The sequence below is a fragment of the Trachemys scripta genome, chromosome 2 (genome assembly GCF_013100865.1).
Source record: "Trachemys scripta elegans isolate TJP31775 chromosome 2, CAS_Tse_1.0, whole genome shotgun sequence".
NCBI lineage: Eukaryota > Metazoa > Chordata > Testudines > Emydidae > Trachemys > Trachemys scripta.
The window spans coordinates 15,381,718-15,408,756 of NC_048299.1; the positions used below are offsets into that span (position 1 = coordinate 15,381,718).

At 45.4% G+C, this 27,039-nt stretch overlaps 3 protein-coding genes across 7 annotated transcripts in view; 2 read left to right on the plus strand and 1 right to left on the minus strand.

Moving 5' to 3' along the window:
• Positions 1-1,055: 1,055 nt before the first annotated feature.
• The window catches only part of GALNT11 (polypeptide N-acetylgalactosaminyltransferase 11), a 79,031-nt gene continuing 53,047 nt past the window's right edge, over positions 1,056-27,039 (plus strand). For 2 of the 5 annotated variants that reach the window (XM_034759970.1, XM_034759974.1), the window contains exons 1-2: positions 1,056-1,204; positions 25,707-26,039. In XM_034759970.1, coding sequence (XP_034615861.1) covers positions 25,745-26,039 — 295 coding nt within the window. In that variant the 5' untranslated portion in view covers positions 1,056-1,204; positions 25,707-25,744. Of the gene's footprint in view, positions 1,205-1,720; positions 1,870-5,277; positions 5,297-12,003; positions 12,108-25,706; positions 26,040-27,039 lie in introns of those variants that run through there. The other 3 variants (XM_034759972.1, XM_034759973.1, XM_034759971.1) reach the window with 3 other exon arrangements.
• Positions 18,412-18,855, minus strand: LOC117873952 (40S ribosomal protein S24-like). The gene has a single exon (XM_034763856.1). It carries the CDS (start codon positions 18,853-18,855, stop codon positions 18,412-18,414), a length of 444 nt encoding a protein of 147 aa, XP_034619747.1.
• LOC117872023 (40S ribosomal protein S24-like) lies at positions 18,891-19,270 on the plus strand. The gene has a single exon (XM_034759975.1). The coding sequence runs from the start codon at positions 18,932-18,934 to the stop codon at positions 19,238-19,240; it is 309 nt and encodes a 102-aa protein (XP_034615866.1). The 5' UTR covers positions 18,891-18,931; the 3' UTR covers positions 19,241-19,270.

The following is a 27,039-nucleotide window of genomic DNA, read 5'->3' on the forward strand; positions in this document are numbered from 1 at the left end:
TTTTTTTTCTCTTAATTAATTGGCCTCTCAGAGTTGGTAAGACAACTCCCACCTGTTTATGCTCTCTGTATGTGTGTATATATATCTCCTCAATATATGTTCCATTCTATATGCATCCGAAGAAGTGGGCTGTAGTCCACGAAAGCTTATGCTCTAATAAATTTGTTAGTCTCTAAGGTGCCACAAGTACTCCTGATCTTCTTTTTGCAGATACAGACTAACACGGCTGTTACTCTGAAACTTATCAAGAGCAGTTTTTGGTTCTAAGAAATTATTTCCCTGACTCACTCTGTGCTTGCCTTCCGCAACCTCAGCTAAGAGATGTATAAGTTAAAATGATTTTCTTGTCTCCTCTCACTTCAAACAAGTTGACTCATCCCAATAGAGCGGCAGGAGCTCAGGCTCCTTCTCTCCCTGCCCCTTTGCAGGGAGAGGGCAGGTCATAACCCAGAGAGAGCAGGAACACCTGACCCACTGCTGTCTCAGAGTGGGTGCTCTTGCAGCTAAGCCCCTGGACTGTGAGGGGGAGACTTGTGCTCAGTTCTAGGGTGACTAGACAGTAAATGTGAAAAATTGGGATGGGGGTGGGGGGTAATAGGAGCCTATATAAGAAAACCCCCCAAATCGGGACTGTCCCTATAAAATCGGGACAGATGCAGTTCCCGGCTCTGTCGCACCTTCCTGTGCCAGATCAGGTAAATCACGTGGTCTCTCTCCGTGCCTCAGTTCCCCCATCTGTAACATGGGGCTCATCCTTGAGATTCCTCCGCCTCCTCGTCCTCCGTCTGTGCAGCCCCTAGCACATGGGGCGCCTCTCTGGGGTGGGCACGGAGCCCCCAGACGGTGGCTGTGCCTTGTCACACCCTGCTCTCCCCTAGGGGAATCTCTCATCCCCCGCTGCCTCCCAAAGCCCAGGGAGACTGGGGAGTGCGTCCCAAGGCGCATAACCGCGCCCGCGCCCCCTCCGGCCCCCAGCGGCCTTGCCTCTCGTGTCATGGCCGGCCGGCGGCCAGCACAGGCGCGTCACGTGACGGGGCTGGGCGGAGGGGCGGTCACGTGGCGCAGGCGCCGCCGCAGCGTGTCGCGAGCCCGGTGCAGTCTGTCCGCGCCGCTTACGGGCAGCATCAGCCGCCGGGGCCGGGCGCGCGAGAGATGCCGCCGTCCGAGTGCCGCAAGCCGGCGGGCCCGGGCTGCCGGAGCGGGGGTGAGTGCGGGCGAGCGCGGGGCTGGAGCCCTTGCCCAGAAGCGGGGGCGGCGCCGTCTGGAGCTGCCAGCCTGGCGGGGAGGCGCAGGCAGCCGGGCTCGCCCCGTGGAGCCAGCGGGCCGGCCCCTGGATCCCCCCTTCCCCCGAGCACGGGCGGTGGCCGCGCACCCGCTCTGCTCAGGCTAGGTGGTCAGGGGAGCCCCCCCCTCCCCGGGCTCAGAAACTCCTCCCTGTGCAGCCCGGCCGGGGCGGGAGTCCGGCTGCCTGCAGATTCAGGAAGACGAGGCTGGGGAATGGGTCGCGGGCATTTCACACGCAGCGGGGGGTGGGTTTGGAGCCATCCGAACTTGACACTTGTCACAATGGAAACAGGTTCTGCAGGAACCGACGGGGTGTTTCTCTTCCCCTCCCCTTGGAAGGGCTCCTACCAACCACTGGCGAGAGGATGTCTCAAGGTCAGCTGCCCGTTAGACCTGAACATCAGTGTCAGAGGAAAACTGGGTGTGATGTGAGGCAGTTCTCTCATTGCGAGGGACAGATGAGAAGCATGGAATAGAGAAGGTGCAATATGCCGGCTCAGTGCATGTACCTTCCCAATGAACAAATGGGTTTGTGGCTCTACTCTGCCTCACCTTCGAAATTGGAAGTCCAGAGTGCTGAACTGGGTGAGCTTTAGGATGTAAATTTAAATAATATTGTTATATCTGGTAAAAACTTTCCTAAGAAGACAACCCCTAGGCTAGCTTGAGTTTTACCAGATGGGATGGATGACAGCATGACCTTTTTCTTACCTGTACATACACCTCGGTGAGCAACAGGCATCAACTAGACTCTCTGTAGGTAGGGTAGGGTGGAAATTGTATAACTATAAGTCTTTAAAACTAGTCCTCTGTATGTTTATAGTCCTACTCTGCTGCCACCAGTGCCTGCGTGGATTCCCTTGCAAGGAGGAGCCAGGCATTCTCTTCCTTCCTACTTCTCAAAAAACCCCACTGTATCTAAACCTGCCATAGCTTCCTAGCCAGGGAGTTTATTCTTAATCTCTTCTCTATGCGTTTTCTGTGGCTTCCATTGTATGGTGCTCAGCACTGAAATGTCTCTCCCCTCTTCACAAATAATTTCACATGTTATTTTACATGGCTGGGGTCCAGCCCTTCAACTGGGCATCTTGCAAATTATTTTTAGTTCATAAAGAGGAAGATAGTCTCAAGTCACTTCTGGCATTTGAGCTAACAATCCCTATGTGGTCTAGTGCAGATCCTTAGTCTGTGTTTGCAAAGTGGAAAGACTTCCCTCCACAAACTTGCTGTTGACAGAACAACCAAACGCTCTCCGCTGTTACTTTCTGGGCAGCACAGTGGGGTTGGCCTGCTGTGCATCTGGCTCTGGAAGCACAGACTGCATTTAGAGGCTACTGTTCCAAATAGCCTCCTTCTTTCAGCTTCTGCCTAGGTGGCTAAACCCCCCAAAAACAGTACCATTGCCTTTGATAGCATCTCTATAAATGGCATCCTGAACTTGACATTATCAGCTATAGTACTGTACAGAGAACAGCTCCCATTGTTCCATAAATAATTTTACATGATTTTGCTCTTTTAGTTCTCTATAAACAATCTGTGCTTTCTCCACTTTCCCTTGTGGTCAGGGTGTTGATTGCTGGGTCACAGTTGTGGTATCATGTTAAAAGATTTCATTAATACTGTAATTATGCAGGTCACAGGCTCAATAGCCCTCTTCTAGTCTAGTATTTGCTATTACACTTGCACTTCTGGAAAGTTCATTTTAGTTTAGCATCAAATCACTGGAATCTTTTGCTTATTCCGAAATATTAAATATATCACTTGCATGGACTGCTTCTGAATATGATCTACTCTAGAGGTTCTCAAACTTTTTCTTAACGTGGACCACATCTTAATAGAGATGCACTCACCTCCCTTTTAGTCCTGATAGTGCAGCCAATTTCCCTCTGATTTGTGATCACATAACCTCCCTCTGGTCACCACAGCAACTATTGATCTAGAAAACTAATATTAGGAAAATAACGTGTTTGTTGTCTGCTGAAATTCAAATGTTGGAAAGTAGTCAGCTCATTGCAGACTGCAGTTTGGAATTCTCTGCTCCCATCAGCCTGCATAAGTGAAATAGCCAACAAGTGGGTTAGATTTCCTAGACCTTATAGTAGAAAAGCATCAAAGTCCTGAGGGGTTTTAATAATCAACCATTTGGCCTCTCCAAGTGTAATTGATTTAGAAGAACTGCATTCCTTCTTCCTAGCCCTCTCAGCTGCAGATTTAAGCTCTTGCAGAGTTCATGAGCTCTTCAGCAGCAGGGGAGGGAAAGAAACCAAGACTATATCTCTAATAAGCTCTTCATCTGTCTCTCAGCTGAGGAAGCTGGGTAGCAGGCTATGAGGTGTGTGTACACAGTATCTGGGAATCCTGACTGAAAACTCCAGAGCCTGTTGCCTGGCTCCATTATCTAAAAGTTTTGAGTTGTCTCTGCAAAGACAGTTCTCTTGTACATAGGAATAAAAGTCCAAAGAATTCTTGATCAGGTGTGCTGTGTCAGTGGTTATAAAGTTCATGTAAAATAGTGACCTTGGTAACAAATTTCATATTGATGTAAAATTAGAGTAGATGAAATGTCAAGCTACTCAAAGGAGACAACATGGTGGGGTGGAAATGGAAAGGTGGGTTACTAGTACTTAAGAAATTTGTCTGAACATACTGTGCAGTAGAGCAGCAAAGATTGTATTAGAGTGCATACCTAGTGGCGTTTAAAGATAAAGGAACATTCTAACCGGAGCGTATGCAAACAAACTGATTAACACATAGGGAATAAGAAACTTAGAAGTTATTAAGCAATATGTTGTGATGGAAAATGCAGAGCCCTCTGTAGAAGAGGGATAGGTACTACATGGGTGAAAAGGACATAGAGGGAACCATTTTTCATTTTATCAGTCTGAATGCTAAGGTAATGCAACTAAAGATTGCGAAGTCTAAGCAACTGGTAGGGCTGAGTCTAGCAATGTGATGATTGTATTGATTAATGAAGGGAATATGAAGAGGAAGCCAGGTGCTGAAGAAGCAAAATCAAGTGCGGAAAGGTATTGCTAATGGATGGACAGGTTACTGAGTTTACCATCTGTCCAGAACACACTAGAGAATAACATCTCCTGCCTGTTTGTATAACATGAGGTTGTCAAGTAGCATTAAACTAATCACCTTGAGTAAGAATAAATATCACGCCATGATCCTTGAGAAATGCGGTGTTGAAACCATTTTTGCATGCTGTATGAGGACAGGTTTGTAGGTATATTTTTGCAAGTACAATTATAAACACCTGTTTTACTTCCTCAGTCAATTTTTATTGATGTGGTGAAGCTAATTTAAGAGCTGTATATAGCTGTATTCACTTGAGTTCATCTTCTGTTAAAGGACTTTGGAGATGGATAAAGACAAACTGCATTTAAACAAGAATCAGTAACACATGGTGAGTGCTTGGAGAAAAAGTGCAGCTGCTGTTAGCAGAGAGAACTTGGTTCAATAGCTGACATTTAGTAACATGTAAAAAATGTGGGTGGCTCTCTCGGTGCAATAGTTCAAGGACTGAGTAAATGCTGCTTGCTAGAATGTGTTAGCATGCTGTTTCTCTTGACTATCAGTGTAAATTGTGTAACTGTTTTTTTAATACTGCACTTGTAAATTATGTACAAACTATTCCACTACAACAAAATAAAGCTCACTTTTAGAAAATCCGTGTACTTGCGATATAAGTGTAGTACTGACTTCAAGTACATTTACAAAGATACAAGTTTTATTCCCCTATAACAGAGGTGGGCAAACTACGGCCTGCGGGAGCGTTCTCCCCGGCCCCTGAGCTCCTGGCCCGGGAGGCTAGATCCCGGCCCCTCCCTTGCTGTTTCCCCTCCCCTGCAGCCTCAGCTCACGGCGCCACCGGCGCAATGCTCTGGACCGCGGGGCGGTGAGCTCCTGGGGCAGCGCAGCTGCAGAGCTGCAGCCTGAACCGGTCTCTGTGCTGCGTGTTGCATGGCTGGCTCCAGCCGGGCGGCGTGGTGCTCCAGGCAGCACGGTAAGGGGGCAGGGGAGTTCGGGGGGTGGTCAAGGTCTGGGGGTGTGGATAGGGGTTGGGGCAGACAGAGGGTGGGGAACAGGGGGGTTGAATGGGGGCAGGGATTCGGGGGGGCAGTCAGGAAGGAGGGGGGTGTTGGATGGGGCGGTGGGGGGCAGTTAGGGGCAGCGGGTCCAGGGATGGTCAGGGAGAAGGGGTGGTTGGATGGGGCAGAGTTCTTGGGTGGGGGAGGAGGGGTTGTTTGGGGTGGCGGGGGCAGTTGGGGGTGGGGGATCCGGGAGCGGTCAGGTAACAGGGAGCGGGGGTGGATGGGGCAGGAGTCCGGGGTGGCTGTCAGGGAACGGGGGTGTTGGATGGGGCAGGAGTCCTGGGGGGCCATCAGGGGCGAGAAGCGGGGGGGGGGAGGGTTGGATAGAGGGCGGGGGCCAGGCCATGTCTGCCTGTTTGGGGAGGCACAGCCTCCCCTAACCGGCCCTCCATACAATTTCTGAAACCCAATGCGGCCCTCAGGCTAAAAAGTTTGCCCGCCCCTGCCCTATAACCTGACTCATAAAGACTTGGAGGTGTAATAAACATGCAGCTTAATATACTGCCTAATATGTGCCTGAACTGCAGTATTGATTTAAATGTTTGCATAAGAATAGTCTCATGCACTGTACCTCAGTTCCCTCCTATGTGACAGGTTGCTTGCCTGGGTTAAGGATTTTTGCCGTGGTGCAGCTTCTCCAATATAAGCCTTCAGTCTGGATGTACTAGTGTGATTGACCCTGGTTTGAAACTGGAATAAGGTGCACTGTTATGAGTCCTGCTTTCCACCACTGGAGAGTATCTACATTCAGGGTTTGAGGTGGTATAAGTATGCTGGCTTAAAAACAATCCCAAATGGAGGCAAGCTACGGTTCTCTCTGCTTGTCCTCTGTGTTACATACAATAGAATGAGATATCCATAACACCTGCGTGAACATACCACGCATTGTGTATCTTGCACAACACATCTACATCTCTGTAAGTACGTTAAAATCAAGGCTTGAAAAACAATTAAACACCCTGAGACTGATAAGGAATGAGGGTGGAGCCCCTACTCCCAAGATCTAGGTGCTCAACCTTGGAGGACAGGGGTGGAAAACTCTTCCTATTTTATATTGGTAGAGATGTTTGAGATCAAAGCTTAACCTGTTTGTGTGCTGGGCTGGATTGTCTTCTACTTTAAAACTAAGGGCTTGGCTACACTTGTGAGTTACAGTGCATTAAAGGAGCCCTGGGCACACTAGCTCACCACCTGTCCTCACTGGTACTCCACCTTGGTGAGTAGTATAATGTTTGATGCGCCCCCGCTGGAGCGCCCCAGCGTCAGTGTGAACGAGGTGTTGCATTACTGTGCTCTGATCAGCCTCCGGAAACATCCCATAATCCCCTTAAGTCAAGTGGCCACTCTTGTCATTGTTTGGATATGCCCTTTGAAAGCTCCATTTGACAGCCGGCATACTGATCTGCTGCGAGACAAAGCAACCATTACTGTGGAATGCTGTGTGTTAGAGAGAGGTGGGGTGAGGGAGGGGGAGGTCTGCTGCTGTCTGAACTTACAAGTCAGCATGCTGACATGCTCTCAGCCCCCCAAAAACCCACTCTCTCTCCCCCCACAGACACACAACACACTCCCTGTCACACTCCACCCCTCCCCATTTGAAAAGCACGTTGCAGCCACTTGCATGCTGGGATAGCTACCACAATGCACGGCTCTCTGTGGCCGTTGCAAGAGCTGCTAATGTGGCCACGCCAGTGCGCTGTCAGTGTGGACAGACTACAGCGCTTTCTCCACTGCGCTCTACGAAGGCTGGTTTAACTCAAAGTGCTCTACATCTGCAAGTGTAGCTATGCCCTAAGACCGTGTCTATTTGAGAAGCTGAACTGGTGTAATAAAGTTGATTTAAAATTGATTTATTTAATCAGTACAAAACACTTAAATGTGCTTGAGTCAACTTAGCTTGCGTCAGTTAATTGGTGTAAGTGAAACAGGTTTAAGTGAGACAGAATTGATGTAAGTGAAAATGGTTTAAGTGCATTTACATGGAGGTTTTTCATGGTTGAACTAGAACAATCTGTAAACTTGACTTTGTTAAATCAGTGTAGATTTTCTTGTACAGATGAGGCCTAAATCAGATATTGCTTAAACCTAAAAGGTGACTAATTACTAGAAACAATACCTCCTTCTCAAAAGTGTAAAACTCAGTCTGTATGGCAAAAACTAATGATACTTACATTTGAAGTTAAAGAATAGAGAAAAATCCTCTCCTTCTCAGTATTTGCTTGTGGCTAGCTTGCCAACTGCTAAAGCCTAATTGTGTCCAGTTCTTATGGGCTCTCCCACTGTCCTGCTGGGTAATCAAACCTTCTAGCTTATTTGTCAATGAACTTGCTTTCTGTGGTGTTGCCTACAGTAGACAGGGTTTGCTGGTATAGCTGTGAGCAAACCCTTATAGTGGGGATGCAGTTTGTACTAATGAGTTCTTTTGTTCGCTGAACAAAATAAAGCCATACTGGTAAAAGCAGTTGTTTGCTTTTAAACTGCATCTACACTAGGTATTTTGTCTGCATAGCTGTGTGTATTAAGGGTGTGATTTCCTCCCATCCACCTGGAAAACTATGCTGGGAAAACCTTTAAGTATAGATCTGGTGTGTGTTACCAAAGATTGCATTTGATGCAGTCCTGGAATGGATTTTCATTAACATTACAGGAACAGACCCATCCTTTTTGAGGGTGTTTTGTAGGCACAGTTCTGGGACAGTATATCACTAATTTCAGATACACAGTTTGTAGTTTTTTGTATAGAGATAGGGAGTTGTCTCAATTTATCACAGAGCTCAATTGTCGCCATTGTTGTCTACCCCCAGTCTTTGGACCTGATTTCCTACTCTTTACTTTGGCAGTACTCTAACTCTTTATTTCAAAAGAACTTTTGTCTGATTCAGGATTTCACAATCATACCCCATCCATCCCCCATTCCTTCTCTTCCCTGGACTAATGATTGTAAGTATTTGTCCACAATGGAACAGTCATTGGACCAGAGAGAGAATAACTCTCTCTGGTCCAGTCATTGGCGAACTGACCTACGAGGTAGGGGACCCTGAATCCAGTCCCCCTATTTCAACCACTGTTTCATTATTTATTCAGAGCACAAGAGCTTCAACAGGAGAGACTGTGGAAGCCCCACATCAAAATATCCCATAGCCCAGTGGTTAGAGCAACCTCTTGAAAGGTGGGAGAGATAAAGAGGAACAGGGAACTGAATCTTGGTCTCCCACATCCCAGGTGAGTGTTCTAACCACTGGGCTAATAGTTATAAGATGGATGGTGACACTGCTGCCACCACCACATGCTCCTTCTCTGGCTGGATTTTGAATAGAACTCCATCTGGTAGGTGTCCTTTGAGCATGCCTCCGGGGTCAGGCCCCGCACACACCATAGATGGCCGAATGCCTGTCTTTCCCTGATTTGTGATTTGCTCCGGGACCATGGGCATCAGGTTTGTATAACTTTTGGTGGTGTCCAGAACAGGTCCCAACCCCAGCCCACCTTGCTCCGCTCCGCCCTGACAGCTCCCGGCGTCGCTCAGGGGAGGACGGGAAAGAGGCAGGGCGGGGACTTGGGGGAAGGAGTGGAGTGGGGGTGGGGCATGGGCGGAGCAGGGGTGGGAAGAAGCAGGATGGAGCAGAGCAGAATGGGGCGGGTTGGGGCCGGATCACTCTCTGCTGCCAGCACCAGGCCACCCTACTAACTTTCCAGGCCACCCTGGACCCCGCATCTCGCCAAAGCACGGGGCCCCCCAAAGCGCGGGGCCCGAGGCAGTTGCCCCAACTCTTCCTATGGACGGGATGGTTCTGAAAATATAAGCCCAAACATTGGTGGAGCCGGGCCCACCTTCCTGAATATTGGTGGAGCACGGGCACCATGGGCCCATATAACTCTCCGCCTATGTCCGGGACTTAGGCAGGAGATAAGAGTGAAGCATCAGTGTACATGCCCAGAGGCAGAGACATAGATACCTAAGGAAATTTTACTCTGAAAATTTAGATGCCAAGTGAGTTTAAGCACTTACAGGGTTCCGTGGATGGTGTGTAGATACAGTGGAGACAAAACTGGGACTTAGGTGCCTAAACCTGAGGTTAAGGCACTTGCGTCTGGGGTTTAGATGCTTGCATACCTTGTGGATTCCCACCTTGCTGATCTTCCCCTAAATGACTTGCTTAAGGTCACACAGGAAGTCTGGGGCAGAGAAGGAAATTGGACCTGGTTCAAGCTAGTGCTCTAACATGGAGCTGAAGTGTAAGTCAGGCTATATTCCAGTATTCCTCTACACATGGTGGTGATTTCTGTAGGCATTATTGAGAAAGTGGGTGTGGTTCAAGAGAATCTTCTGTAAATAGAAAAGAGGGGTATAGTCTTAATTCAACCAATATTTTTAGTTTCAACACAGAGAAGGAAAGCTTTTTATGTTAAAAAGTGAAAGCCACATGTTTCAACTATTCCCTGTGGCTCTAATACGAAGAGTATCCTCTTCAGTTCTGTGCTGAACCTCTGAAATCAATGGGATCACAGAGATGCAGCTCTGCTCCATGTCCATAAAGTAAAACATTTGTTTGAACTGTTTCTTAAGCTTGTTTTTTGAATGGTTTATGGCTCTTGTTCTAGGTATTTTAGTAACAAACAATACACCCAAAACGATTAAATTGAAACTGGAATATAGTCATGACAATTGTCTGATCAGGAGGCACTACAATAATACAAAATATAATAAGCAGGAAAAACAGAACTGGAGTTGGGAGAGAGATACAGCAAGCAAGTATAAAATGGCTACTCTGTCTGTAGCTCCTTTGCCAAATTAAAGAGCCAGTCCCTGGAGAGACATGTGGGGAGAGAAGTTCCTATAAAAAGACAATGCCAAAGTAGAGCAAGGTTAATAGGAATTAGGTAGTTACCAATGAAGGTGCTATTGTAGGAGGGGGATGCTCCTATGTACCACTGTATCAGAATACACCTCTATCCCGATATAACGTGACCCGATATAACACAAATTCAGATATAATGCGGTAAAGCAGCCCTCCGGGGGGGGAGGGGCGGAGCTGTGCACTCCGGCAGATCAAAGCAAGTTTAATATAACATGGTTTCACCTATAATGCAGTAAGATTTTTTTGGCTCCCGAGGACAGCGTTATATAGGGGTAGAGATGTATTGTGTTCAGATCATGGTTTAACGTGCATTGGGCCAAATTCATATCTGGTATAAGCAGGTCCTTTTCCAGTGGAGTTGCACTTGCTCATGAAAAGTCTGAACTTGAACCACTGCCTGGACTGTCCAAGCTCAGAGTGGTCTGTCAGCTTTCTCAGAGGCCTTTCAAAACAGATCAATAAAACATGCATGTACTTCCAGGTTGACCAAATTCAGTCAAGGAGGCAGACTGCAAAAGCCGTGTTGTACTAAAATCAGTGGGTGAAGTTTGGGCAGAGGTTCTGTATGCAGCCTTAATTCTGGCATTCCTGACAGATGACCGCTTAACTTTGCCAACTTAACACTCCTAATGTACATAGTTGTTTGGGATCTCCCAGATATTAAAATGAAAAAAGAAAACACCTACAAAAATTTAACTCTTCGTGACTGGTTGAGCTTCTGCTGGCTTGCAAAAAATAGGCCAACAGCACGTCCTTTCCATGATCAAAACTATTAAGAAAGATTGTCAGGTCTCTTTAGGAGGTCTGCTTATAAGGTACATCAGAGAAGCCCTCCTTTACCTTTGATCCTTATACAAGGTGCTCCTAACAGATCTTTTTATCAGCCCATACACACTTTACATGTGTTTTCCCCTACACAACAAGGCTCTACTCCTGCAAACAATTCCACACAAATGGACCCCTCTGCCCTCATTAAGCTCATTGCAGGATTGGAACTTTAATTGGAACTTTAACTTTAACTTTAATGTTTGCATGGTACCTGAGCAAAATGTATTGTGTGCGCTCAGTATTTAATGGCTTAGAACTCATTGGCCCACTCAAAGTATTTCTGCTCAGTGAGTTCTGTTTTGCTGCCAGATTTCAGTGCTTATCCTCCAACTCTTTTGGCAGGAGGACTGTTCAAAAGAAGTCTCAATATTTTTATTGTTTATAATGGGAAAATGTCTTTTCTACGTTCCTTACGGTAGAGGGGGAAAAAAGAGCGAAACCATATTTGCTCAACTAAAAAAGATCAACTTCAAGCAGAAGACAAGCCCCAAAAGTGAAAGATGAATAAAATTACAGTTTGAAAACTGAGGAGCAAAGGGGTGGTTAGAATGGAAACTCTTATATCATCTTAACTATTGTGGTTCCTACCACTCCAACCATAATGTATAGAGACTGTGGAGATGGATGCCTTAGTAATGACATGCATAGCTAGTATTTACACCTCTGTAGTAATCAGCACGGCAAGGTCTTGTGATTGCTTACTGCCAGACATACAGCTCATACATCAGTTAAAAAAAATAAATCCAACTGCTCTCTGGGGCAGGATATGCAGCCGAATCAGAAATAGTTTTGCTGCATTTGTTTCCTAAGGTTTCATCCAATTTAGCCTATTACAGAGAGACTTGTATGTGTTGCCACAGTTCTCAGTTAGAATTTATGAGCTGCACTCAGCAGGAAAGTGTTAAGTTTTAGGCTCAGTGTTTTATTGTTCACGGAGAATGAAGACACCAACTGGATTTGACCGTAACTGCAGCAAACATATTTTCACCACGTAACCTTGCATTGCTTCTCTTGTGCGGGCTCTGCTGGGGAAAAGGTGAGACTCATTTGTTCAATTCGTTATGCAGAATGTGTGTCTTAAAATTATCCTACTGTTTTATATGTATCTAGTTTTCTTTTGTGGCTGTATCTGCAGGCGTTGAAAGTGTAATTTGCAAAGGAACAGCTAGGTAGATTTTAAATAGAAGTGTATTGGGCAGCTTGTTCCCATGTGGTTGACCTTGCAGTCTCTTCTGTGTGTTGAATCAAAGAGTAGTATTGAGAGTGTTTTAAATCTTACAGTACTTACAGCTGTGTATGAAGGAGGGGGAGAGAGGCAATCACAGAACACCTATCATGACCTATATTGCTTGTATTACTAAATCCCTACACCTTTCTTGGGAGCTAGCGCATGAACTTCATGGCTTGTCCCAGAGCTGGCTCTGCTGTTGAAAAGAGAATGCCCTTATTGATAGGAAGAGAAATATCTATTAGCATCGGAAAGGAAGAGGAAATCATCAGGACACTATGAATGGCATGCAGTGTGTTTATGCTCTGGATGGCTTGAAGTACCTGCCAGTGGAGTAATTCTGTGGCATGGAATTGTTAGAGGGGTAGGTAAGAGCAACCCATGGATATAGGGTACTGGGTATGTTGGTACACAGTAACATTCTAGGATCGAAGGAGGACTGTGCAGCACAACTATATATATCCAACGAGTGAGCACCACTTTATTTGCTCAGTGTGACCATTTTAGGATTTTTATAAGCTGATATTTCCAAATTCCAATACGTAAGTGTTTGTATTCTCTAATCATGAACTAGGCTATTATGTTAATCTGCTTGACACAAGGTTGTACCACTGATAATACCTAAAATGAGACTAGGCTGTTCTGTTACATAGCTTATTAACATGAGACCCTGGGTCTTATGAGATTTATTTTCCTTCCAAACTCTTATAGCTGCTTTTTGCATCTAAATTCTAGTGGCTTGGACCTGTGCTAACATGATGGAACCATGGAGTATGTAGTATCTCATCAGAGAGGAGGAATATTTATGGGTGTTCTTTCCCAGTAAGAAAACTGCAGCATTTTGTTGGCAAAGATGTGGGACGCTTTGAGGAGAGAGAGATGAAAATTTGAATTCTTCATTATAGAAGTACTTTGACATTAAAAACTGGAAGTAGATGGAGAAAAACATTTCAGAAAAATATAGTTTGACAGTAACTTGTTTACCCTGTTGTGAAAGTCCATCTAATTCAAGTTTTATTATTACCACAACTATCTAATGAAGCTTTTGGATTTCCTCAAATTCAACATGACATTCCTGGGACAACATTGCAGTATATGGTGTATGGAATCAAAGATAGCTGTAGTGCATAGAAAGGTATCTTGAGGTTTGTTTCAAGTCCAAAGTGTAAAACATTGTAGGTTCTTTCTAAGTGAACCATTTACAGTGGTAGAACAGCTTGGGAAAATGCCAAATAGTTTAAGCAGGTGAATGTTTATGGTATTATTCGTGCAACACATTTCATTTAGGGTTTTTAAGTTTTGTGTACATTGTCTTAGTGGGATTTAGCCAGTTATTTTTAGTGGAAGGATAGTTTTGTGGTAACAGCATTAGATTGAGAGTTGGGGAATCTGGGTTCTGTTCCTGGCTCTCCCAGAGATTTGCTTGACCTTAGGCAAGACAACCTGGGTTTTTAGAGGTTCTCAGCATCTGCAGCTCCCATTGACTTCAAGAAGGATAGCTCTTCAGAGGGAGTTACAGGTGCTCAGCATGTCTAAAAATCAGGCAACAAATCTCTCTGCCTATTTCTCTATCTGTAAAGGAGGGTAAATATCTGTTGTGATGCGAAATTGATTGATACCTGTAGAGTGCTTTGAGAGCATCTGATTGAAAAAAAGATGGAGAGTATTATTAACAATGATGCGTATAATCTACTTCAGTGTTGGAAGATGGGTATCAGCAGCTGTCATTGGCTTCAGTGGGAGCTTCAGGTGCTCAGCACCTCTGCAAATAAGGTAATAAGTTATTTTCCAGGCCTTTCAGATCTGCTTTTTCTAGACATATATCATCTAAATGAGGGGTGGGCAAACTTTTTGGCCTGAGGGCCACATCTGGGTATGGAAATTGTATGGCGGGCCATGAATGCTCACAAAATTTGGGGTTGAGGTGTGGGAGGGGGTGAGGGCTCCGGCTGGGGGTGCGGGCTCTGGGGTGGGGCCAGAAATGAGGAGATCAGGATGTGGGAAGGGGGTCTGGGCAGGGGATTGGGGTGCGGGTGGGGGAGTGAGGGCTCTGGCTGGGAGTGTGGGCTCTGGGATGCAGGAGGGTGGGACCGAGGGGTTCAGAGGGAGGGAGTGGGATCAGGGTTGGGGTGTGGGAGGGGGTCAGGGGTGCAAGCTCCAGGCGGCGCTTACCTCAAGCGGCTCCTGGAAGCAGCGGCATGTCCCCCCTCTGACTCCTATGCGGTGGCGCAGCTAGGCGGCTCTGTGCGCTGCTCCATCCACAACTGCCACTCCTGCAGCTCTCATTGGCCCTGTTTGCTGGCCAATGGGAGCTGCGGGGGCGGCACTTGGGCGGGGGTAGCATGTGGAGTCCCCTGGCTCCCCCTACACGTAGGAGCCAGAGAGGGGACGTTCTGTTGCTTCCAGGAGCAGTGTGGATCAAGTCCCTGACCCTGCTCCCTGGCAGGAGCTTGAGGGCCAGATTAAAACATCTGAAGGGCCGGATGCAGCCCCTGGGCCATAGTTTGCCCACCCCTGATCTAAATGAGGAGGAGTTGTGTTCATATACTGAATGGCAGGCTTTGGGGCACTCTTGTTGTGTGGAAGTGTGTGTCTTTATCCTTAGAGTGATTTTAGAGTCCTCTTCTAAACCATTCACAGCTGATTATTAGCTCCTGCACATGTTGGACATTGAATGATTTCCAGCTCAGTTCCCCCAGCTGTGAATTGGGAACAATGATACTTGCTGTGTAAAGCACTTTGAAATGCCTCGATGGAAAGCACGACGTAAGAGTTGTTATTGCATACCTACTGCATGTCACAATATAGCCAACTAATTCACAATGTACAGTAGTCTGCCTTCTCTTCTATAATGGCAGTAATTAAACTGCAGGAGGCCCTACATTTGACAAATGTAAGAAAAGCCTCCTCAGTAAGTCATATTGGTGAGTGGATGTCGTTTTGTACTGTTAACGAACCAGTGGAAATTGATTATTAAGGAGTTCAGGTTGGGTTTGTTTTTGATTACCAGTTTCTTGTGCTCTAGCATTTTAAGCTTTTATTTAAAAATGTGTGTCTAGTCTTTGTGCTGCAAAGAAAACCTTCGGAATCTGAACTCAATATAAAGTCTGCAGGCAACCTGAAACAATAGCTCTCAGAGGTATGAACGACTTTTCATCTTACTGTATTAACTCTGAAGGCTAGTGAAGGTAATTTATATTGTCAACACTGCTAACGACATCCTATCAAAGCATGGAGAAGAGAGCCCTCATCATAAAATACACAATCTGCTGTGAGTGACATCTTCATTTTGGTGTCATGAGTGGATTGGGGGAGTAGCATTATTTCCCCCCATGTATGACTCCTGTTCAATATGCTGTTAACACTGTTTGGTTGGAAAATTCGGGGAGATGATAAAATTGGGGAGGGTAGAAATAAGGAAAAACTTCTTTTTTGAAAGTATTTGCTACCACCTAAGCACCAACATTAGGAGCTAGGAAATTACTAACAAATTTAGAATATAAAAACCAAGACGATAAAGTGACATTTCTATAGGGTCCTTGGCCAAAACTTTTAAAAGAACAGTAGTTCTCAAACTTTTGTACTGGTGACCCCTTTCACGTAGCGAGCCTCTGAGTGCGACCACCCTTATAAATTAAAAACACTTAAAAAAATATATTTAACACCATTATAAATGCTGGATGCAAAGCGGGGTTTGGTGTGGAGGCTGACAGCTTGTGACCCTCCATGTAATAACCTTGTGACCCCCTGAGGGGTCCCGACCTCCAGTTTGAGAACTCCTGCTATAGAAGAACTAGCGGAGATGTCACATTGCTCCCACAGAAAACTACAGTAATATTGTCTTGGCAACTTTTTTTGCTAATTTACTGATTAACAGCTGAGGATACACAAAGATCTCTCTTGTTTCTTCACTTAAAACAGGTACAGTACACAGGCAACTTTACAGGAGAATTGGTGGTGATGGTGGTTTTCTAAGGAGAGCTCTGTTTGGAGAACCCGAAAGTTGTGTTAGAATTATTTGAAAAAAATTCTAACTTCTGTTTCAACAATGTGAGGTCAAGTTGACCTCTGACAGAACCTCAGGGCACAGTGATTAAACATTAAGTGATGAAGGATGTTTGAGGCTAATCCAAATGAATGTTGGCATTTAAGCAATGACTAGTTAAAGATCACCTAACCGTCCCTTACTGTAAGCCAAAATACAGTATTGTGAAATGCAGTCTCTTTATTTATAGTGTTTTGCTAAAAAGATTAAAGGCTAATGCGTCAATTCAGCATTACCTTAAGCTGCATCAGTTACTTGCTGTGGGGAATGGCAAATGCTCAGCCTTTTGGTTGCACGTCAATTATCATTGTCTCAGGCTAATTATTAAATCTATTTAAGGTTTTGTTGATTGATTCAGCTCTCATGCCGAGTAGTGGGCAAGTTAGTGGGGTCTTTGTACACAGCAACGAGAAAGGGGGAAATTTTTAAAAAACAGTATTTGATTGTAAATGCTCAAAATAGTGCTCTAAACTACTTTTAGCTTCCCCCCAATGGCTAGATTTCAAGGAGCTTAGTCAATCTTAAATCCGTGGTATGGTTTCCCTACTTGCAAAATTGATAGAGACAGCCTTTTTGTATGTGTTTGTACAGTGCTTAGCACACTGGGGTCCTGGTCTGTGACTGGGATACCTAGACCAGGGGTTCTCACAACAGATTTTTTGGTGGCCTCAGTGTGGCCCCCCAACTCTTGCTGGTGGCCGTGCTGCCAATTTTTCCTAAAATCCTTAATTAACTTTAGGAAAAACAAATAAATATCCATATATACATATCCAAATCATTGTAATTTGTGTAGGGTTTTTGTCAGACTCTGTAATAAAAATAATTTACAGTTGTCTCTATTCTTTACTGGACCTAAATGGAATAGAAACACAAATAAGGCACTTTGGATGTTCTTGTCTTTTGTTGTTTGTTTGTTTGTTTTGCTTTTTTGGTTGCACTTTTTTTCTCTCCTAAGACTTGCTAGCTCAGGGGTCCCCAACGCGGTGCCCGCGGGCGCCATGCGTGCCCGCTTACTGGCCGCTGGACAAGCAGCCGCTGAAATGCCGCCGAGAAGCAGCAACTTCAAGAAGTGCTACTGCCGAAATGCCGCCAAATTTCGGCGGCATTTTGGCGGCGATGCCTCTTGATGACGCTGCTTCACAGCAGCATTTCAGCGGCGACGCCTCTTGACATTGCCGCTTCACGGCGGCATTTCGGTGGCTGCTTGTCCAGCAGCCACGGTCCTTGGCGGCTAGTCATCCAGCGCCCACTCCATGGAAAAGGTTGGGGACTACTGTGCTAGCTGGTAAGTCTTCTGCTGTGAAAAGTGATATTTGTATGTTTGTTAAGATCACTTTTCGGCAGCAAGCCCTGGGACAAATTAAGCCCTGGATGGGGAGGTGGGCAGTAGGGCAGCGGAGCCCAGGGACAATGGCAGGGGTGGTGAGCCTGGGGCTGGCGCCTGCCACTGTGTGGATGGATCCCGAAGCCCTGTGGCCAAAGCCTGCCTGCCCTACCCCGATGTGGGGAATTCACCAGTTGTCTGCACCTCCAGCCTTTGTGTCTCTGGAGGGGGGACAAGGCCCAACCGCTGCTAGCAGCCCTGCGAGAGGGGCCACTGCTTTGTGTGTCCCCCCCCATCACAGCCCAGATGACTATGGCAGGAAGAAAAGGCTGTGGTGGCCACATGTGGCCGCAGGGGCTGCATTTGAGAAACACTGCATAGACATTACAGCAATGCAAATGATAAATAATACGGCCTGCCTACTGCAGGCTTAATTAACATTTAAAAAGTCTTTTGAGATTCTTGACTGAAAGGCGTTATAGGTACAAATTAGTATTTATTATGAATGTTATGTTGTATATGAGAGAAAACGCTAGGTGTGTGATTTATTTATTTATTTAAATTGTTCTTGTGTTCATCCTGAATGTTCTTCCAGCATATACATCTTCTGGAAGAAAATAGAGTTAATTGTATATTTAAGGTCCTTTTGAGCATTCATGTGTTGTCACCTATATCCTTTAATAATGATAGGAAGAAATATTATGGCAGCATCATGCTCAGGCTATGCTAGACTGGTACAACCCTTAGGGCACCTTATTATGGAACAGTTCTCCCTGACAAGTTTCAAGCATGGATTTATGTATTCCAGATGGCATCTTTACTGTATCTGTGAACTTGCACTTGGTTAAGATACTGTTTACACCAATTCGCTGTTTTCTCGGAGTCGTCTTCTTTTCATACAAGCCATGCCTGGCCAGTCTGTGCTTTGGTTCATTCTTCTTTGCATAGTCCAGGGAATCATAAATCATGCCAAAGCCTGTTGTCTTGCCACCACCAAAATGGGTTCTGAAGCCAAAGACGAAAATTACATCTGGCGTTGTTTTGTACATTTTTGCCAGCTTTTCCCTGATTTCAGTTTTGGGAACTGTGGCCTTTCCAGGATGAAGAACATCAATCACCATCTGTTTACGCTGAAGCAGTCTATTAGTCATGAACTTCCTGGTTCTGATGGTCACAGTGTCATTCATCTCGGCGGTTAGCTCTCTCCGAGCGAGCGAGGAAAAAGCTTTTTCCTCGCTCCCTCGGAGAGAGCTAACCGCCGAGATGAATGACACTGTGACCATCAGAACCAGGAAGTTCATGACTAATAGACTGCTTCAGCGTAAACAGATGGTGATTGATGTTCTTCATCCTGGAAAGGCCACAGTTCCCAAAACTGAAATCAGGGAAAAGCTGGCAAAAATGTACAAAACAACGCCAGATGTAATTTTCGTCTTTGGCTTCAGAACCCATTTTGGTGGTGGCAAGACAACAGGCTTTGGCATGATTTATGATTCCCTGGACTATGCAAAGAAGAATGTTTACACCAATGATACTCCGACTACCGCTTATGAGCTGCAAGTGGCTCTTTAATGTGTTTCCTGTGGCTCTTTGTGATTTAATTAACAACCACTCAGGATGCTTTTACTATGTTATTAACCAATTAAGTGTCAACTTGCATTAAGTTATTAACTTATTTGCTGTGAGAATAATATACATATATAAAAACTAAATATTCCCTTGTCATACTGTTTAAATATAAATGGTACTATAGTAAATGAAACAATGAATTCACACCACTGTGGCCCTTTTGGGTATTGTTGATTGCTAACTTGGCTCCTCATCCACTGAGGAAATGGAACTATGCTTGAACCATGTCTTCATACCGGCCAACGTGGGGGCAGATGGGTTCAGCCTCATTGTTATATTTGTAGCATAGATGATCCTTGGTTCCCCTCACTAAGGTTATGTCTACACTGGCAATTGAACAACAAAGCTTTAGCCTTTCAGAGGTGTGTAGTGTAGACATCGCCTCAGTTAAATGTATTGCCTAGTTAATGGCCTTGTGCTTCTTTACATTAAGTGGTTAGGCTTTAACTATGTAAACCTACCTAATGTGCTAGCATTAATATCTAGCTATGTGAACTTCTGGGCCGTTAACCGCTCAACTTGTGTTTAAATTGTGTGAGCTGGAATTTTACTATCACTTGTTTACCAGTGTCCTGCACTGACCTTAAATGTTCACCAGCCACGTTCTCAATGCAGCCTGCCCTGCTTGCTGATGCGACTGGTAATGCCTTGGGGCAGGAACAGGAAGTAGTCTGAGAGATAAATCCTTCTTTACGTCTTCTGGACTCACGAGCAGCTTGTTGGCTTAGAACAACGTAATGACTGAGCTTTAATGCCTGAGCTTCGGAATCCTGTTTGGGGAGGTCAGCTGGGAGAGGAGGATATTTCCTTGGACACTTAAGATGACATGCACCACAAAGCAGTGACATTGCATGTATTGTTACGTTCCATACACAGACAGCTGAAGGGATGTATTTATCAGTCTGATCAGTGAACCCTTAAAATCAATTTCCACCCTAACGCTGTAATGTGTCAGAGCTGGAGAAGTGAAGAGAGGTGGGAAGGGAAAAGCTCCTGCAGACAGTAACTATATTGTGCGTAGAAAGGGAAGAAGCCCGTGCTATGCTAGATGAGCAGGGAGAGGAGTAGATAAAGACTGTGGGCCAAATGACGTCTGGAATAATCTGTGCATTGGCCCCCTGGATCTATGAAATCAACTGAAATAAACTCATGGGTGATTTAAAAAAAACACCTTTGAACTGGAGCCTGAAATGAACAAGGAGCCACTGGGATACCCTTGTGTATGCGCTGATGTGGTTGCACTTGCGGTGGGTGGATGGGTGTGAGAGAGAGAGAAAGGTGGGGCACAGCAGGGTTCTTCCTGTGCTGGCATCTGGAGAGCTAGGACTTGGAGGAAGGTATCTGCCAACTTTTTAATATGTTGTCTTGGTGATTGATCTTTTAGTGTTCTTGGAGGAGAGTTGAAAATTCTAAGGTGAGGGACTTTCCAAGCAGGTCTCATCATCTCCCTGCCTCTCTTACTTCCCTGCAGGCCTGGCCTTCAGGCAAAAGCTGCTTCTAGATTCATGCCATGTTCCTGTTATGAGCTGGGACTGGGACTGGGAAGCACCTGCTTCCTTGAGGCGGGGTGTGGTGTAGCAGCTCTTTTCTCACTTGTGTGGTCTGTTGACAGTTCATAGACTCAAAGGCCAGAAGGGGCCATTGTGATCATCTGGTTTGACCTCCTCTATGACACAGGCCATTGAACTCCCCCAAATAATTTCTAGAGCATTATTTTATTTTGATTTGAAAATTGTCAGTGATGGAGAATCCACTATGACTAAGGCTGCGAGTCTGTCATGGATTCCGTGACTTTCCCTGACCTCCATGACTTCTGCAGCAGTTTGGGTGTGTGGGAGGGGACTCAGCCTCTGCCCTGGCCCCTGCCTACATTGCCTAGGAGCTGCAGGGACGCGGAGCCAGGTAGGAAGCCCTGCCAACCCTCCAGCAACAGCAGAGGTCCCGCGCTGTGGCCCGGCCCCCCACTTCCCCAGCACCGCTGCAGCGCGGCCCCCACTTCCCCAGCACCAGTGGGGGGCCCGGGCTTCAGCCCAGCTCCCCTTTCCTCCAGCACCAGCAGGGGTCCCGGGTCATCTCGATCCCCACTCCCAGCACCCCTGCCCAAGTTTTAGTCATGGCATTCACGGGCCCATGAATTTTTGTTTATGGCACATGACCTGTCCATGACATTTACTAAAAATACTTGTGACTAAAATGTAGCCTTAACTATGACCCTTGGTAAAATGTTCCAGTGGTTAATCACTCTGGTCCTGTGCTGGTCTGCTTCTTCTTTCTTCTCAAGACAGGTCATGCTATATTTCCACTCCTTTCAGAGAAACAAAGTCTAAGACATGAGAAGTCCAACAATCGATCATCAGTTTTTGGCCCCTGACTCTGGGCCTCATGGTCCTTACTCTCTCTGCCTAAATCCTTTCAAAAATCCATATCTGCTTACATCAGGGAGTTTTCATACCACTTCCTCCAGTGGCTGGTAGGGGAATTCAGGCCCTCCTTCCCCTCTGGATTCCAGTCTGGAGACCCTGTAATGAACAGGCAAAGTGTGCCCATTAGACTCCTTGCTGCTGCCTGCCTAGACTTCTTCCTGTCATTACTCTTTTTGTCAGGCCTTCTCCATAGCCTGTTTCTGGTCTCTTGTAATGAGCAATGCCTCCCAAGGCTTCTCACTAGAGGTCTGGTTCCTGCCCTTGGCTGTGTTACTAATCCACTGCAGCCTTTATGTCAGGGCTCCTACAAGCAGACTCCTTCCACTGTTCTAATCCCCAGGTCCTTCTGCCTGCAAGTCCTACCCTGCTCCTTCAGGAATGCTCCCTGGGTGAGCTGGTTCTTCCCCTTTACCTCAGGGCCCCATACAAGCCATCTGCCTGGCAAGGGATCCCAGCTCTGGCCAGTTCCGTCACAACCCTCTGTGCGTCCATTCCTGCTCCTTCCTGTTTCTCTGTTAAGAGAGTAGTTATAAAGTTCTTCTTTCTCTCCCTGTAACCATCTTCTGCTCCAGGCTTCCTGCCTTTATGGCACCACCCAGTTCTGTCCCAGCTGGGTTTAATCTTTAATTAGGAATGGCCCACCCTCCAGGTACAACCAGTGGGTTAGTGAGCCTCTTGGGCCCACATTAATCCTTTCAGAGCTGGGATGGAGTATACACTCCATCAGACTACAATTAAAGAGGATGCAGGGGGAGGAGAGGAAATTGAGTGGGACAGGTTTTGGCCAGGAGTCTCAACCTAGTGCCTCCTTTCAGTAGTCACAGACCTCACTTCTCTCTGGGAGCGTGCACCCGAGGAGCCTTCTCTTAGTTGAAACCTGGGTAAGCCGCACTGTAGCTTTTCTAGCTGTTTGTTTTATGTGCACAGGTGCAGCTATCCCAGCTGACTGATGGTTGAAATCCCAAGAATAGACAAGACCTCAGTGTTCCAGCTCAGGATGCTCTGCCTGCAATTAAGATTCATTAATAAGCCTGATGAGCTTTTATAGTTGTATGTTGTTTGTAAAGACAGGGTAACCCCCTCCCCAGATCCCAAACAAAATGTTGCCACAGAAATGGAAACGTAAAGAAAATAAATAGTTCTTCTACGCTTTCTGCCAAAGGTGTCACTGAATGTTTTGGTTAAATAGCAAGTTATTGAAAGGATCTGCTCTTCTGGATCTTAGTGAATCCATGATTTGTTTTAAATGCTATTTCATACTTCGTATGTTGTGTACAACGTGGCATAAACCAGTGGGATTCAGAGGGAGAGGGACAAATACATCTCAACAAGGAACAGGTGGAATATTGCATATTAAATTTGTATTCATGTGATCTAGTACCTGGCAGGCCTGCTGTTTCTCACCGTGCTAGCCTCTGGACAAAGGCTTTCCAGCTGGGGGGCCCTGAGGTTCTCTTCACTCTGGCACTAACTTATTTCCTTTCCTCCTAATGGAAGCCCTGATTCCTCTTAGATGTCTGTGAAAGAAAATGCCCATTCTCTGTTAGAACTGAGTGATTACTGGTCTTCTCTGCAATGGTCAGAAAGGGCATATCTGTGCTGCAAAAAATAACTAGATCAGTTCGCAGCCAGTGTTTTGCGTGCATGTGGTGGGGCTGTGTTAGGATGGTGCCATTTTGTTGCCAGTGGGGAGACAACTGTAAGGTTTGCTAGAGAGCAGCTTTTTAGGGTAGATAAAGTCTTAAAACATACCTCATTCCACTGCCCCCGTGCAGAAAAACTGGCTAGTGCACAGATCTTCCTGTAGTGGTGATGAGCTTTGAACAGTCTACAGATCAGTCAGCAAGAAACCCTGTTGTGGTGAGAGGCTGTAGCTGTGCATCTAATCTTTTTGCTCCTTGGCAACCTCCCTTGCTTTTCTGAGTCTAGATTCACCTTGGCAACATCCTTGACCTCCGTTAGCACAGAGAGTGGGAGACTTGAGGCAGATGCTTTGAAGCCATGATGTAGCTAAGTACTGAGCCAGCTAGATTGGGTGAAGAAATGATTCAGAAATCCCTAGCTTTGGTTTAGTGTCTGGCTACTTTCATGGCTCTAAAGTAACAACTCAGCAGCAGCACCCCTTTTTAGAGCATTGGAGAAGGATCCTGATTGACAGTGTGTGCATTACACCTGTATGCAGAGGGCCAGCACGAGACTTAGGCTCCATATAATCCCACTTAAGTCATTGGGCTTAAGTGCTGCATAGTCTGGCACTTTGCACAGGGATGGATTTCACCTAGTAAGAATAGCAGGTAAATATTTTTTGTTAGAAGAACTTTAACAAATGAAGGAGTGGCATAGTCTGACCTGGGAATGCCAGAGTTTGATTAACAGTGATGCTTTGTGATCTTAGCCAAGTCACTTGGAGCCCAATATTACATTTTTGAAGTCAGTGGGATTGTGCTATAAGATTCAGTGGGAGCATGATCATAGGCTTAATCTCTGTTAGTTTCCCACCTGTAACAAGGGAATAATTTCTACCTACCTCACAGAGATGTTGTAAGGGATAATCAGTATTCATAAAGCATTTGGAAGAGGTGGTAGATGCGATCTCTCATTCTGATTTGTTCTTTGCCAGATTCAGCTGAAGAGTTTTGTTGGTGATTTCTGATACTTTGACAAATCTTACTTCGTTAAAACCCATGGACACTTTAAAACCCTGCACTTAGGACAGCAGAATCCCATGCACTGCTACAGGCTGGGGGCCGACTGGCTAAGCAGCAGTTCTGCAGAAAAGGACCTGGGGATTACAGTGGATGAGAAGCTGGATATGAGTCAGCAGTGTGCCCTTGTTGCCAAGAAGACTAACGGCATATTGGGCTGCATTAGAAGGAGCACTGCCAGCAGATCGAGGGAAATGATTATTCCCCCCTATTCGGCATTCGTGAGGCCCATATCTGGAGTACTGTGTCCAGTTTGGGGCCTCCCACTACAGAAAGGTTGTGGACAAATTGGAGAGAGTCCAGCGGAGGGTAACGAAAATGATCAGGGGGCTGGGGCACATGACTTACGGGGAGAGGCTGAGAGAACTGGGCTTGTTTAGTCTGAAGAAGAGAAGTGAGGGGGGCGATTTGATAGTAGTCTTCAATTACCTGAAGGGGGGTTCCAAAGAGGATGGAGCTAGACTGTTCTCAGTGGTACCAGATGACAGAACAAGGAGTAATGGTCTCAAGTTGCAGTGTGGGAGGTCTAGGTTGGATATTAGGAAACACTATTTCACTAGGAGGGTGGTGAAGCACTGGAATGGGTTACGTAGGGCGGTGGTGGAATCTCCATCCTTTGAGGTTTTTAAGGCCCGGCTTGACAAAGCCCTGGCTGGGATGATTTAGTTGGTGTTGGTCCTGCTTTGAGCAGGGGGTTGGACTAGGTGACCTCGTGAAGTCTCTTCCAACCCTAATATTCTATGATTCTATGACCGTGGAGTCATTTCTGAGATACTTCCTTAAAAGTTACTCCTCCACTCCCTCTGGATCTGTCACCCCACTCCTTGCTCGAGTTTTCATGTGTGTGTTTTTCTTTTCTTATCCTTTCCCTAGCCTACATGTCTCTCTTCCTTGTCTCTTTGGAAAACCGAGTATTATGTGTTGTTATAAGTAATAAGAGTAATACAAACACTTTGTGACTTTTGTTTTGTGGACATCAGTAAACTGTCCCACAACTTGAAAGAAAATGCTGTTAATATTTCACCCAAGACTATCTGGGTCTTTAACCTTGTATCTGAAGATTTACAGTCCTAAGCAGTCTGATGCCCTAAGTATGTTGATATTTGGGTGGGAGAGGAAAAAGATGTAATGCTTAAACATAAAATTAAAATATAGAGCATAGGTTTAAAATAGCATTTTGTGAAAAGTTGGCATTTAGAATTTGGTTACTCATGTACAAGTCTGCAGAAGAGTCTTAACAGATGGAGGCCTCAATTATGTGTTTCTTTTATTCTCTTTCAGGGAATTGAGAATGGGCCATCAACAATGCTAGGTCTACAATGGGAAGTGTCACGCTTCGCTATTTCTGCTATGGGTGCCTTTTCACATCTGTGACCTGGACACTTCTGCTGTTTGTTTATTTCAACTTCAGCGAAGAGACCCAATCTTTCAAGAATGTGCCCGTCAAGGGGTTGGAACCTCAAAAGCCACTTCCTAAAAAATTCTATCCCCGTTTCACTCGGGGTCCAGTTCGCGTACCTCAACCACAACGGAAAGACAGCAGTATAGGGAATTCATTTGGAAATCATGCACAGGACCCAGTGAAGGAAGACATGGAGCTCTCCCCTGAAATGGGTAAGTGGGCTTGGTCATCTTCATTATGAATGACATACATGCACACACAAACACATCTCAGTTAAATCAGTAAAAGTGAGACCAATTGACTTTAAATGTGTCTAAGGAAAATTTTTATACTCAAAGAGAATATTTATTTATGAAAATGTTTATCCTGGTGTTTCTCTTGGTTTCAAAGTAGACGTAAAGTTTATTCTTTTACAATATGTATTTGTTTCATCCAAAATGTAGCAGTCTAGCCTTTATTCTGAAATATTTTCAACTTTGGCACATAAAATGCTAAAGCAGAAAACTTCTGAATTTTAACATCCAGGCTACAAACTTTGATATACCACCTTGCCACTGGTAGCATTTGTGTGTCTCATGTTGGTAATTTACTTTGAGGGGGATTGGGATAAAATGTGTGTGAAATTTTAGAGGCTGCAGAGAAACTCAATCCACCTTTTTTAGTATAAAAGATTTTAAAAAGTAGTTTGCTTGGCGATAGTATGAGGCCTATGTTTGCTATCCTTGTATCATAGAAGTATAAAATGATCTACAAACAAGACTGGAAAAGGTAAGATGCTGGGTTTATTCATCTGACGGTCAAATCTTGTTTGCTTTATTCAGGCAATAGGTCTGTTGACTTCACTGGGACTACTTAGAAGAGTGGCATTTTGAACTGTAAACTGGCAATTGAACTGGAAGAAGGTAGCGCAAGTCACTCTACTGGTGTCTTAGCTATTTCCGTTGGAAGTATAATACAGAATATATTTTTTGTCTAGCACTGAATTTAATACTGGCAGTGCTCGCTAACGCTCCCTACATTCTTCTTCAGTAAAATTTCAGTACAGCTTCAGCTGTTCTAGAGTTTTATGGAGTTTAAGAAAAAGCTTACAAAATGTAACTGCAGACTTGCTCATAGGCTTATGTGATCGATAGAAGGTGAAATGCCTTCCAAAATTTAACTGCCAACTTGTGATGCCACAGGGCAAATTCTTATCAGTTTGCTGTAATATCA

What these genes read in the sequence shown, in the direction of transcription:
- LOC117872023 (XM_034759975.1), top strand. Translation starts at nt 18,932, where the DNA reads ATGAATGACACTGTGACCATCAGAACCAGGAAGTTCATGACTAATAGA.
- LOC117873952 (XM_034763856.1), bottom strand. Translation starts at nt 18,855, where the DNA reads ATGAATGACACTGTGACCATCAGAACCAGGAAGTTCATGACTAATAGA.